General features: G+C 35.4%; 1 protein-coding gene across 11 annotated transcripts in view; it reads left to right on the plus strand.

The window, feature by feature from the left end:
• Positions 1-14,751, plus strand: part of PUM2 (pumilio RNA binding family member 2) — a 99,618-nt gene that overhangs the window by 59,784 nt on the left and 25,083 nt on the right. For 6 of the 11 annotated variants that reach the window (XM_049651986.1, XM_049651984.1, XM_049651987.1 and 3 more), the window contains 3 exons: positions 2,656-2,799; positions 2,916-3,206; positions 7,375-7,611. In XM_049651986.1, the coding sequence (XP_049507943.1) occupies positions 2,656-2,799; positions 2,916-3,206; positions 7,375-7,611 (672 nt within the window). The remainder of the gene's footprint in view (positions 1-2,655; positions 2,800-2,915; positions 3,207-7,374; positions 7,612-14,751) is intronic. The other 5 variants (XM_049651991.1, XM_049651992.1, XM_049651988.1 and 2 more) reach the window with 2 other exon arrangements.

Consider the following 14,751-nt stretch of genomic DNA (forward strand, 5'->3'; position numbering starts at 1 on the left):
TATTTATAAGCCAGTAAGAAAAGGCAGCCTGGTAGGAAAATGAGTAAAAGACTTGAAAAAGCCTCTTCCAAGAGTAGCATATGAAGAGATGCTCAGCCTATTTAGTATGGGAAAATGAAACTCAAAACCACAACAAAATATTTCTGCATATCTTCCAGATCAGCCAGATTTAAAAGTCTGAGAATATAAAGTGTTATTAAAGTTACATGCAAGTGAGAACTCTAATAGCAAGGTAGAAGGAGTGTGAATTTACATAATCAGTGCATCAACTACTTAGATACATACCTTGCAGTAGAGAGATAAATCCACACGTTATACACCAGGATACATGTACCAAAATGTTTATAAGCAGTACTGATGATAGTGTCCCTAAATGGGGGAAGCAGTGTAAATGTAGAACGCATAAATGCATTTTCGTATCCATCCAACGAGCTGCTATACAATAATGGAATAATGGGGATGTATATCTGCATACAACCGCTAGTGAATCCTACATGAAAATTTTTAAATCATTCCAACCACATGAGTCTTAGGGAGGCATTTATGGGTAGTAGAGTAGTGTAGAACTCTAAGACAAAGAGAAGATTGTGGTGGAGCAGGGACGTATGAGAGGTAAGGTGCTGGGCAGTTTTCTATTTCTTAACTTGGATTGTGGTTAAATTTTTGTTGTTATTGTAGTCATTATACTGTACCTTTGGGTTTATATTCTCTGTGTGTTTATGTGTTTTATTTTACAGCAACAAATTTTAAGCACAAAGTATTGTGCTTTGCTGATAAAGTACATTTTCTGATTAAGAAAAAATTAGTCTCAGCATCCCCTTTTCTTTAGCTCCCCTCTGGCCCTCCTTACATCTAAACTCCTCAGAAGCATTGTCTGTACTTGCTTGTGGTTCTCCCATTCTTGACTGAACTCACTACAGTTTGGCTTGCATCCCTCATCATAATGACTTCATGTGTCTAAGCCATTTGTCAGTTCTCAGCTTCTAATAGCTTTTAGCATCATTTAACATTGTTGATCACTCAGTCTTCATTAGAATTATTTTTTCTTTGGCCTGCAAGAGACCACATTGTTACAGCTGTTCCTTCTTTTTTTTTTTTTTTTTTTTTTTTAATTTTTACATTTGAGAGAGAGAGAGAGAGCGAGCAGGGGAGGGGCAGAGAGAGAGAGAGAGAGAGAAAGAGGGAGCCGCAGAATTCGAAGTAGGCTCCAGGCTCTACGCTGTCAGCATTTAGACCAACATGGGCCTTGAACTCCCGGACCGCGAGATTCTGGTCTGAACCAAAGTCGGATGTTCAACCACCTGAGCCACCCCAGGCGCCCGCCCTGACTGTTCCTTCTTCATCTCTTCCCTGGTTCCTTCTGTCTCCAGCCTCTTAATGTGAAGTACTCTGTCCATAGATCCCTTTTTAATTTTTCTTGGTGATTTCATTGTTTGTAACTCCAGCCTGGACCCTCTCCCCTAAACTTAGGACTTGTATATCCTATTTGACATCTCCAGTTGGATATTCATAATCTCTTCTCAAGATTTATCCCATTCATTCCGTGAGGAGTCAGCTTGGAAGCTCTGTATTCCCCCCCCCCCCCCCCCCGCCCCGATTTTGCCTTATATGTCTGTTCGGCTGGTTCTTCTAATTTATATCCATTTATAATGAAACTAATTGCAAAAACAGTCAGAATTACCATATTTAATTAAAAACAACCTTTGCATGTGAAAGTGTTGTTAGTCTTGGCGGTGAAGGTGGTATTTAAACTTAAAATTATCAGTACCTTTTTGCAAATGGTTGTCTGAATGTTGAACCTGAGTCCTTGTCCTGTGTAAGATAGACGTTCTTAACATGACTTCTGGGAGAGGAGTAAGCTTTTCTGCCTTAAAAGTATCTCCTGTGTGTAGTTAAATTCTCTCCTGTGCATCTAGAGTGGTACTTGTTATATATTATCCCTGGAAGAATTGGCAAAATAGTCACTTTTCTCTTCAAAATAGTTACTTTTTGTTCTGTAGTTAAGATAAGGAATCTCCCCTGAGAAAAGCTTCTGTAGTTCTGAATAGTGCAGATTATCACCTGCCTTGTGCTTAAGGCTATAAAACTAATTCCTGTATGATTTTTATTCAGATTTTCACTTGAGAACCTTTACAAAAAGTGTAACCTTATGATTTTAAGGTATCTTTATATCATGATTGTTAAATGGATGCTTACGAAGGAAAAGCTGAGGGAATGCTGTTAATGAATCCCTTGGTTTAGAACTTTATTAAAATTGCATAATAAACCATTCTTCTAGTGTTCTGACCACCTCACATCCCTTAGTCTTTCCATCCTCTTCTCAGAACTAATAGGTAATATTTTTCAAATATCAGTGCTTGATGGCCTATAGTTACATATCAAAGAATGTACCTTGTTATTTTGTGGTTTGTAAATGGAAGGCATCTCTTAAAATTTAGAGAAAACAGTTTTACTTACACACTATTACAGTTTCATACATTTAGTAAGTAATACCTTCTCAAATGTGTTAACTTCTCATATCATGATTATTTAAGGATTTCATATTGTATATAATTATATTTTGTGGTTGATAAAGACAAATGTGGGGGAAATAAATATGCATGTTTTCTATAGCAAATGTTTTCATTAGTAAACATTTATTTTAATATTATCTAGGCTATCAAGTACTAGCTCCAACTGCCTATTATGATCAGACTGGTGCCTTAGTGGTTGGCCCCGGAGCAAGAACTGGCCTTGGAGCTCCAGTTCGTTTAATGGCTCCGACACCCGTTTTAATTAGTTCAGCAGCAGCACAAGCTGGTAAGTGTAACTGATGTTTTCAGGGATAATATTTTTCTGGTGTTGTTTGAGATATTTTAAAAACAGAGAGTAGTCTTTTTGGTGGTTTCAAGAAGTGTCTGAAATTTGTTTTCCAGCAGCAGCAGCAGCGGCTGGAGGAACTGCAAATAGTCTTACCGGCAGCACAAACGGTCTCTTTCGGCCAATTGGCACTCAGCCACCGCAGCAGCAGCAGCAGCAGCAGCCGCCGAGCACGAATCTGCAGTCGAATTCATTTTACGGGAGCACTTCTTTGACTAGTAGCTCCCAGAGCAGTTCTTTATTTTCTCACGGACCTGGCCAGCCTGGAAGTACATCGCTTGGCTTTGGAAGCAGTAGCTCTCTGGGTGCTGCTATAGGCTCAGCCCTCAGTGGATTTGGTTCGTCAGGTAAGTTGCCTTTATAAGATGAGTGTACTCTGCTAAGTGGACATGAGGTATATGTTTGTTTTCAATATGAAGATAAATAATAGCTTATAGTGTAGAAAGGACAGGAATAAAATACTGGTTTATTTAATTTTGTAGGAAGAAAACTACCGGCTGCAGATCTTTAAGCATTTATGAATGTTTAGCTCACTTCAAGCAGCCCATCTTTTACTCAGATATAATACATTTTCCCCTGGCTTTAAGAATTATAATTTTTTTTTTATTAAGATTTGTTTGCTGATTACTAGTTCTTCCTTTTTATGTACAAAATAATGTTTGAGGAAGTAAATATTTTGCCACCTTAAATTTCTAGTGTTTTAAAATAATAGTCTTTTTTGTTTTTATCAGATGTTTTATTCTTATTAAATGCTAGTCATTCATTATGGTTTTATTAGGTATAATATATAAAGTTAAAATACAGTGAAATATTCTGGTCAGAGGCCCCTAAGAAACTACCAATACGCTTATCTTCTACACTAAATAATTTAGCCTTTATCATTAAAAATTCTTCTAAAAGAATATTTCTTCCATAGCCTAGTTATATACAAAATACTTAAAATTTTTAAATTTAAAATAGCTTCACAAAATAAATAATTTACCCACACAAACTGATTTTGTAACTGAGAAATGACCAGGTGAAATCAGAAGAGGCCCACATTGACTTCCTGTTGACATACCTGTGTTATCAATCTCTGAAGTTTCCAGAGTGTTCAGGAAACCCTAGTTCTGTTGGTACAATTAATTGGCAGCCTTTTCTTCATGAGGGGTAGGGCAGTTTATTCAGATCGCAAGAGGTTTTCTATTTTTAGTAAAGTCATAGAATCTTTTAATACCTGCTTCTCGTCTGTTTTCCCACCACATTAAGTTATTTTCTTTTCTGGTGTGGAAAATGGCAAAACTAACATGGGCCAGTTGTTATTAAGTATGTTTGCTGGTTTTCTAAGGAAGTGACTTCTGAACTTTCAACATTCATATTTGTAAGAGGAATGATCTAAAATTGCTATAAACTTGTAGAAGCAGAATCCTTTTGTGCTACAATGAAATGCAATAGGGAAATATCATACTTGCCTAACACCAAACTACCTAAAGAATGGGCACAAGAACTTCTGAGGGAAAAATCTAATGAACTTGGAGAGTCTTCAATCTTTTAATTTTCCTACTTGAATTTTTCATTCCTTTTGGAGTTCGGTATTTTTACCTCTACCCAGGCACTCCCATCGGACTCATTTTTTGTTCCTAATACAGTTGACAAGCATTTTCTCCAAATATCCAACATGCTGAAGAAAAGTGTAAGAACATATAACTTAAAAGATAAACTTTGTAGGAATGACTAGTTTCTAAACTAGAGATTATAGACTCTAAATAATCCAGGAAAAATAGAGAAGAGCTTTGATAAACCTCATTTCCCCTTTTGTAATAATATATGTCACTGATGGTCTGGGATGGACTTGTAGACCCCCTTATCCACTTCTTTCAAATTCTCATTTGTCTCTCAGTTGTTAGGATCATTCCCCCCAGCATTCAGGAACCGGTTGGCATGAGCATTTTGTTCCCTACAAATGTTTCCTGCAGATGCCTCCTTCCCCAAAACTGGTCTTCTTCACGCCTCCCTTATTTATAAACATTGCTACTTAATTTTGACTACCAATCTGTATATACCTCTGTTTTACCTTGCTTCAGAGGACATTAGCAGTTGCCACCCCTGGATGCCAGTAAAAGTCTTATCATCTTCCCCTTCCTCTTGGACATTTTGTGAGAGTTCATTCAAGTGCTACACAAGGGTACTCTTAAAAGAAGCCTACCCATTGCCGTTTCATATGATGGCAATCCCATACCTGTATGAAATCTAAAATGATAGTACGGTTATGTGCACATATACACATACAGAATCCTGTACACTGTCATTCTCTTACCTATATGATGCAATTATTAACACTTACCAGTGTTATACCCCACCTTATATAACACAGTTAGGAAGCTTAGCCATTGTAATATGGTAATTAAATCAACCCTTCTATGACCCATTACTTAGAAAGTGTTGTTACAATTGAAAGTTTGAAATTTAACATGTTATATATAGTTGATAAATGATTAGTGACTCCGCTGTTGGTCTAGCCTTTTAGATCTTTTAGGTATCCTTTGTTTTCATATTTCACAGTTGCACTGTTGCAGATAATTTAGGCATATAGTAAAAGTTAAGGAGCCAGCTTGTTTAGGATTAAAATAAAGCTATTTCTGAATTACTTTTAAACGTTTGGCTTGGCCTTTCCTTTTTGGAGGAAGATACTATTTCATGTGTCAAAACTATGGTTTCTTTGGTTATTTGCCAGGGAAATGACAGTGCTACTGCTCTTATTAGAGAGCTGTTGTTTTTTTCCTTGTCAGTCAAATTGTTTTCTGAAATAAATAGGAATTTTAAGTAGCCCTGTATTTAGAACAATCACTTTGACAGTGTCCTTTTAAATTAGCATAGTTAACGTAGCATGTATTTACAGTTTTGCCAAAAGCAACTCTAGAAGAGGTGCTTGTCACGTGAGTGTTTGTTTGGTTTTGCTACTAAAATGCATATAGTTACATAGTGTTCTCTTATTAGATGATACCTTAAAATGTGCAGTTTTCTATAAAACATATCAGTCTTTCAGAAACCACACTGGCTGGTATTAAAGGTTTACTAGTGTTTTAATATTTTGCCTCATACAGTAGTGTGAGCCTTGTGTTTTTCCTTTATAAGAGTCTTGAATTTGGGAAAACCAATGTAATTGTTTGCTATCTGTATTATAAGCTTAACTTGGTCTACCCATTATGTTCTCTGCTTAATTTTTCTCTTAATTTTTCATTGTGCTCTAATTACCTATTTATAATTGACTTGAGATTAGAAAACCAAGACCTAATAGAAACTTTAAAATTCTCTTTAAAAATGTTACCATATTGGTCCGAATATAGAGCTTGTTCTTTAAAAACCTGACAGGTTAAGAAATCTAATACGAAATTCCCTTCGCTATAAAAGATACTCAGTTAAAAAACAAACCAAAAAAAGGCTAGTGTTTAGAAATAGGAAAGAAGCACTTGAAAATGTGGGCTATTAGTGAGACTTAAGATGTGGGAGTTTTGGACAGCCCTTTTAAACACTTGGTAAAGACTGATTATCCGGATATGTTGATTACTTTTTTGAGTATGCATGGCTACATGGCAATGTGGTTCTGCCATTTTTTTAAAATGATTTTGTAGAGTGCTTAAGGAAAAAAAGGACTAAAGGGTTGAATTTGGGATTAAGTAAAAGGAATTCAGTATGTAGTTTAGGAAGGTATGTGATATGAGATAATTGTGTATTTGAGGGGGGAAAAAGGCTGATTTGTCTTCACTTGAGTAAAAGGCTCATAAGACCAGTAGTAGAATCTCTGGAATGGGAGATGGAGATCCTGAGGGGTAAGTGAAAGCATGTCTTTGGTTGTGACAACAGTAATGAAAGCCATCAATTGTCTAAAAGGAAGTTTACTTTTTCATATATATTTTGTAACTTAGTTGCTGATGGATAGGGAGAATGTGTAATTTGAAAAGTGCTGAGAAGTTAGTTACCATCTGTATTTCACAACTGACTGATATTCGGGCCAATATGGACTTAAAGGACTATGGTTTGAACACAAGGTAGAAGCCAAATTAAATGTGAATGGTGAGGGAAATGTATTAATAATCTATTTATCAGTGTAATACTTTCTTGGCATTGAGTTGAAGTCTAAGAAACTGATTCCAGAGATTAGGACACTACCAAAATTTAACGTTATTGGAATTTAATCTCTAGCGTCTCCTAAAGCAGACACCTTACAATTGTAGGGTTTATAAATCATACCAGGGTATTAAAGCACAGTAATCATATGTGTCAATGGTAAATATGTGTGAAATAATAAACATATGAGTGCTCTGTTAAGTATCTGGTTACTTTATTGGGGTGCATTTATACCCTTTTATGATTAATGAAAGTCAGTTTATATAGTTATCACAGTAATTATCTTCCCCATAATGTTTCTAAAAGTAATTATTGTGATCACTTCTGTTATTTCCCAGCAAGAGTTGGGGATAGGTTTTATTCAGTTAACACTGTATGTAATTAGGGTTTTTTTTATTTCTTCTTCAGTTGGCAGTTCTGCAAGTAGTAGTGCCACAAGGAGAGAGTCTCTATCTACTAGCTCTGACTTGTACAAAAGATCTAGTAGCAGCCTAGCACCCATAGGGCAACCATTTTACAATAGTCTGGGATTTTCCTCCTCTCCAAGTCCAATAGGCATGCCTCTGCCAAGCCAAACTCCAGGACATTCACTTACGCCACCGCCATCACTTTCATCACATGGATCCTCATCCAGTTTGCATTTAGGTAAAAAAAAAAAAACAAAACCCTTTTTATTTGTATGTATACATGTAAGTGTGTTTGTGTGTGTGTGTTTATAATATGTGTAAAATATTTAATGTTGGATAAAACATGCCAAATTGCTTTTGCTTTTAGATACTAGCCTTTTGAAAAAGTTCTACTTTCGTGAACATTCAAAGTGAGGGTCTAATGTACAGTAAGGTAAAGACCCCTATTGTATCTTATGTTCCTTTTATGAAATACAGTGGTGTGTTTTTTCTTGTCTGTGCTTTTGATTTGTGTGTGTTTTAGATCATCTGAAAAGTCAACTGTTGAAACATGTTAGTAAAAGAAATTTCACTATCGAAAGTTTTTGCACATCTAAAGGGAAACATTAGTCACATAGTTCTCAAACTTGAGATAGTTTACTACAATGGTTTTTGCTTTGGCCTTTGAATGCCTGGCCATTTTACCAAAGGGTGTATCAGGGTATATGAATTTAGTATGGTTGTGAGTTAGAGAATCTTATCGGTTTGGTCCATATACTTTTGAATACGTCGTTAGTTTAAGAAAAAAATGTTTTAGGTTTGTTATATCCTTGAATTTGGAGTATTTAGGACTTTTGTTTATATCTTTATATTAAAATTGCCCCCACCCCAAGATTATTGAGTTGGTGGTTACCCCTTTTCCTCTCCAGGAAGTATTTATTCATGTAGTTAGCAGCATATATTTGAAGAGATTTTGAATATCAGGCTGTGTATGAATCCTTATCTCTTCAAGGAAAGTATTTCATTGAAAGTAGATTTTGGATTTTTATAATTTTAGTTGCCTTAATTAAAACAGAGATTCCTTTTTTTGATTTTTATGTGCTTGGAAAGATTTAAATCAGCTTGCAATTTAAAAAGTAATGTTGCTGTTGTTAGCAAATATAAGTTAGTGATTATATTTGACTCCCCCATCATAAAGGTATAGCTATTTTTTCCTACAGCTCATTAATACATAAATGTCCATGTAACAAAGGGATCTTTTGTAGTGATCATCGTGTAAATATATGTCAGTGTGACGTGGCCTAGATTTTGAAAGACTGGTCCTGTGCCCCAAATTCTGGGTCTTTGCTCTTTTGTGGATATTAAATATATACAATTGATTAATTTATTTGGGAGGTGTCCTAAGATCTGCTGTACACTATTTGTGTAAATTTACCAGTTTTTAGCCTGACACCTTCATTTATCATCTCTTCTTGGTCATAAGGCTGATCAGTTCCTGATTTCTGTTATTTCTACTCAGACCCACTCACTTCCACCACCCCCATGTAAGATATGCCTTTGAAACTTTGAAATGGACACAAATATTTGGAACATAACAAACCTAAGAATAGGACTTTCATAATAGTTTTGTGTTTTATTTGTTAAGATTATATTTGTCATGTCCTGTCATTTTTTTATAGGTAAGTTTCAGATCAGATTCCTGTCAACTGTTACTGCTTATGTTGTGCTTTAGAGCTTGTAAAAATGGCATTAGTTATTCTACATAGCTTGCTTAAAAATTAGAACATAATTTTTCGGGGCACTTGGGTGGCTCAGTTGGTTGAGTGTCCGACTTTGGCTCAGGTCGTGATCTTGCGGTTCGTGAGTTGGAGCCCCACATCGGGCTTGCTGCTGTCAGCCTGTCACCGAAGAGCCTGCTTCAGATCTTCTGTCCCACTCTCTCCGCCCCTCCCCTGCTTGTGCTCTTCCAAAAAATAAAAAAAATATATTAAAAAAAAAAATTTTTAGATCTGTCTCTATAATTAAACAGCAATCAAGATATTTTTCTTTAGACTATAAAGAACCCAGCTGTGTAGATGCTTAGGGAAGAAATTCTCATCAATTATGGGAAATAATCATCACTTGGGCCAGCATTTCTGTATTATAGCCTGATACTTTTGTACCCAGAGTTAAAACTCCATAGGTTTAGCTTCAGCTGGAAATCTGGTATTTTAACACACTTCTGATTGGAATTATCTGTAGGTGATTTTCTTTTGTGATCTCCCAGTTTCCTTTAGTTTTAGTTGTAGTGTGACTGGCAATGTTGTTAACAAGGACTGTATAGACCATGCCAGGGTGAAATAATTTAATAGATTTCATAAATTGGCTCTTTACACAGTGTTCACAGAAGTAATCTATCCTTTGCTTTCATCTGATTGAATCATAATGCAAGACTTACATGCTTTCTGGTCTAAGAAAATATTTAAATTGTATATCCTTCAGATGGATTTCTTCATGAATCAAGTTATCAAGGCAGCTGATTTAGGAAATGCCTGTGGGAATGAATTTGCATGTCTGTTTCTAGAAAACAGAATTAAATCTAGAGGCATGGTCTGGTTGTTGTTTGCTAGTTTGGGCAAGATAGTGTTCTGTATTAGTGTTGCACGTTATCAGGAGATATGTATCTGGTTGTCTCCGTTGTGAGCTTGTCAGCCTGATCCACTTGATGGGCTTAGCAGCCTTCGGATAGTTGCCTATTTTATGAGTTTGCAAAAATGGTGATTCTCTAATTCTGTCATACCTTCTGCATTTACGAGCTGGAACTTTTCTCTAAAAAAATTTTCCCTCATGAGTTGTGAGGTTACACTGAAAATACATAGTTCATTTGGAGTCAGGATAATGCTTGGAATCTTTATTTTCTAACTTTGAGAATGAGTTGATACACTAACAGCTTACTTGTGTTCTTTTAATCATCATTGTTACCTGTAAATTAATAGCTTTTGGGATTTCAGTCCATTGCGGTCTGGGAGACATCAATTTTATACTTTTTTTTTTATCCAAAAATTTTACCATATTTGGCCATTTGGCACCCTTCAGATTGGCTCCATTTGACTACAACTTTTTGTTACTATTATTATTATTTCTTAAAGACAACTTTTTAAAAGCAGCACTTAAAATATAGGGAGTCAGAAACAAGTGGGAAAGAGCAAAGAAAAAGAAGAAATTTAAAATTAATGGTTTTTATCTTGAAATGGAAAGAGTAGTGTCATTCTGGGCTTCAAGTTAAGTGTTCAAGGTTAAGTGAATTATTTTCTCATTACATTGATCTAAAACATGTTACTGATTTCTGATACTCTCATCTTTATGCTCATCATTATTAGATTGACATGGGATTTCCTGCATATAAAGCAACATTCTGTATTTTTATTTAATTTACGACTTGACAAAATAATGGCTTATTCCTTGTACCTCTTCATTTTTGAGCTGACTGATGTTTTTCTTAAGGGTATGAATAAGTGTAATTCAAGCTTTGAACTATATGAAATTCAGTTTATTGAAAGGGGACTGTCAGTTCTGAAAATTCATTAATGTCATGTATTCAGCAATCAAATTCAGTGCTTTAGCTTGTTATGGATTAGAAAATTTTATAACCTATTTTCTGATCACAGAAGATTTTTATATTAAAAACAGAATAAAATTGTTAGGATCGTTTTTCCTATTAAGTAGATGTCAGCCTCTCTTAAAATTGCCAAACTTTGGTAGACTTTGTCAGCTCCTTCTCTTAGAATGAAATGTTTAAATAAAAATTAAAACAAGTGTCACCCAATTGGTTTTAAGGCTGTGTGCAATTTTTCTGAGTTTTGTATGTGGTCCTTAAAACTTAAAGCAGAAAACAATGTAAGTTATTTTGAGGTTTTTACTGAAAGTACTATTATCTTTTAAGTAACAAATTGCCTGTAACTCAGTAGCATTTGAATAGTTTTCTAAAGCACCTTCATATTCATTATTTCATTTCATCTTAATTGTTAAGGTAGACTGGCTGAGCGATATGCTCATTAGAGATAAGAAAAGTATAGGTCTTATGTGCCCAAGAGACTTGCCCAAACCAGCGAATGATGGAATTGAGGCTAGAACACCATTCTGACTCCTGATACTATCCTTGCTTTTTCTGTTATGCTATTCTAAAATAAACTGAACAGTTTTACACAAAGTATATAAACAGTATTCTAATCAGTCTTTGAAACTGTGTACCTCACAGTGGCGTCGGTTATGTATTTTTAAAGTTGTATATAAGATTACTAAACTTCTAGATCCTTTCTTTCTCATTAGTTATTCTTGAGAATGTCCAAATATATTATCTACTTCATGAAATAAGAATATGTGTTAATCATAAGGCAGGCATCTCAGGAACTGGCTTTAGAGCAGCATATCCAGTTCGCAACAGAACATTTACAGGTGCTCATGGCGATGTAAATTAAAGCATTGCTTCAAACCCTCTGGTGTTTCTAAAAGTCATTTTTATTCATTGATGGGTATAAACTATTCTATGAAGAAATTCCAAAATTATTACTTGTATGGAAGAATTTATTTTGTTTCATTTCTGTATACAAATTTATTGATCTTAGGTCTAATTTGGGATCACAGTGATTAATTGTTGCCCTTATATTTTATTCATTATCCTTTAATAACATTATCTTTGACTTTGTGGTTCTAATGAGTGAGAATATTATCACCAGTTAGTTCAGTTAAGATAATCTCAGGTTTAGAGCTAGCAAATACTTGATCTGAGTCCATGGTTCAGCATCAGAGTAATTTGGGAGTGCTTCTTTAAAGTACCAGGTTTGAGGAGGTGAACAATTTGGAAATATGTGGCAACAGTTTTTACTTATCACAATGATTGTAGGAATTCTGTTGACATTAAATATGCAGAAGCCAGTCTTACCATAACAAAAAAAAGGTGGGGGGAGTTTTATCCCACTGAAATTTCCAATAGTACCCACAGGGAGAGAGGCACCTTGAAAAGAAATAATTCATAATTTACACATGACCTTATTCCAGTTCACACTTCCTTTTTAACTCTTAGTTCCTGGATCCCTGGGGGCTTCCTATGAACCTTTGACTTTGTCCTCTGTCATCTCCCTAATGCCTTTTTTCCTTCCTACCTTCTTGCCTTCCATTTATCTCAACTCTGCTTGCTATTGTGTAAAGTTTGGGAGAGGGGGATAAAAGCTTATAGATGAGAGACAAAGTAGAAAAGTCAGATTTCTTTTTGTATATGTTTTTATATACTCTTTTCCTCTTGATATTTCCCAAATTGAGCCTTTTCTTTAATTTTGCTGATTGTGTATCATTGTTTACTGTCCTTTTAAAGCTTTCCTTTTTGTCGGCCTTCACATTTGCATTTCAGCTCCCCACTCAATTAGTTTTTACCTTGTTTTCTTATTACTGAGGTAGCAAATAAGTCTTCATGCACCTTAAACATTTTAATCTACCAAGGTGTCACCTAGAATTTACATCATTGCATTGTTTATACACCAAACAATGTCCATTAAGTAAACATAGGATCAAAAATATAACCTTTGAGATATATGCAGATGTGCTTCAGTAGAGATTTATAGCTTTAGCCAAATAATCTTTGAAAATGAAAGCACACGTCTCATGGGGTGACATTGAAAATTGACTGTTATTGAAAATATTTTCATGTGTGATTGTTTTCTTACAATGTGCCTAGGAACAAATCTAATGTGAAAAGGTCAAGATCTTTACAAACTGTAAAACACTGGAGAAGTTAAAGCAGACAAATAAATGGATGGATATACCTTGTATGGGGGTGAAAAGACTCAGTATTATAAAGAAACCACTTTTCTTCTAGTTGATGACTAGATTTAGCACAGCCTCAATAATTTTTCAGGCTTTTTAAAGAAATTGACAATTTCTTTACGTTAAATAACATAAACGGAAGATAGAGCTGAGAGTAGTCCAGACAATCTTACAGATCCAGGTTAATGTCAAAATATATTATAAACTTATGGCAACTAAAATTGTGGTATTGCCACAAGGATAAATAAGCCAGTGGAATAGAACAGAGGATCCAGAAATAGACCTACTTCTTTAGGTTTACCTGATTTGTGACCAGTGAGCCGCTCTGGTATATTTGGGGAATGGTGGTCTTTTCAGTAAATGGGACTGGAGCAATTAAATATCCAAATAGAGTAAAGTGAACTTTGACTTCTTTCTCTTTCACACGATACACACATACAAATTTTATCATCAAAGAAATTAAATAATTGGCTTATAGTCATGAAGTTAGTAAAGAACAAAAATCTTGAGCCCAAGATTTTTCTGGCTTATTACAGGATGTTGCACTGCTTCTCAAAGAATGCTTCTATTTCTGTCTAATATCTCTCTGAATAAATAACGGGTCTTTTCCTACTCCCTAACTTTAGAATTTTTGTGAACTTTATTTATAAAATTTTGGTAAAATATAACTTAGCCTGTTGTGAGTTGATGGGAAAACTGAGTTTGAATGTCACTATATTGGTTGCTTTATACTTTTTTACTTGCTAACAATTGGCCTTTAATCCAAATTAAATTTTTACTTCGGTAGTCTCTTCAAGTATTTTATTACTGGTTTTTAAATTAAAACAGATAAAAGTCTTTATGTGATGTTTTAAATAGGATAGTAATAAACTTAATTTATGCTGAGATTAATCCTTTTTTTTAATGTTTGTTTTGTGAGTAGTTTCATTGACCTACTTTTTTTTTTTTTTTTTTTTAACTTTTATTTACTGAGAAAGAGAGAGACAGAGCATGAGCATGGGAGGGGCAGAGAGAGGGGGAAACACAGAATCCGAGGCAGGCTCCAGGCTTTGAGCTGTCAGCACAGAGCCTGATGCGGGGCTTGAACTCACAAACCGCGAGATCATGACCTGAGCCAAAGTTGGACACTTTACCAACTGAGCCACCCAGGCACCCCAAAATTGTGTGTGTGTATTTTATTTTTGAGACACACACACACGCACACACACACACAGTGAGAGCGGGGGAGGGCAGAGAGAGATGGAGACAGAATCTGAAGCAGGCTCCAGACTCTGAGCTGTCGGCACAGAGCCCGATGTGGGGCTTGAACTCATAGACTGCAGGATCATGAACTGAGCCGAAGTCTGACACCCAATCAACTGAGCCACCCAGGCGCCCCCTCATTGACCTACATTTTATAATTTTTGTGTCTGATCAGAATTTTTACCTATTAATTTATTCAGACAATAATGACTACCTACATGCCAGACCCTTCTTGACTGGAGATATTGTATTAAGTCAAAAAAACCACTTGTTAAGTCAAACTACCCATCATCAAGTCAAACTACCCACCATCATGGAGGTAGTAGTTTTGTGTTTGTTGAATGTAGACCTGGCTACC

The sequence above is a fragment of the Panthera uncia genome (genome assembly GCF_023721935.1).
Source record: "Panthera uncia isolate 11264 chromosome A3 unlocalized genomic scaffold, Puncia_PCG_1.0 HiC_scaffold_12, whole genome shotgun sequence".
Lineage (NCBI taxonomy): Eukaryota > Metazoa > Chordata > Mammalia > Carnivora > Felidae > Panthera > Panthera uncia.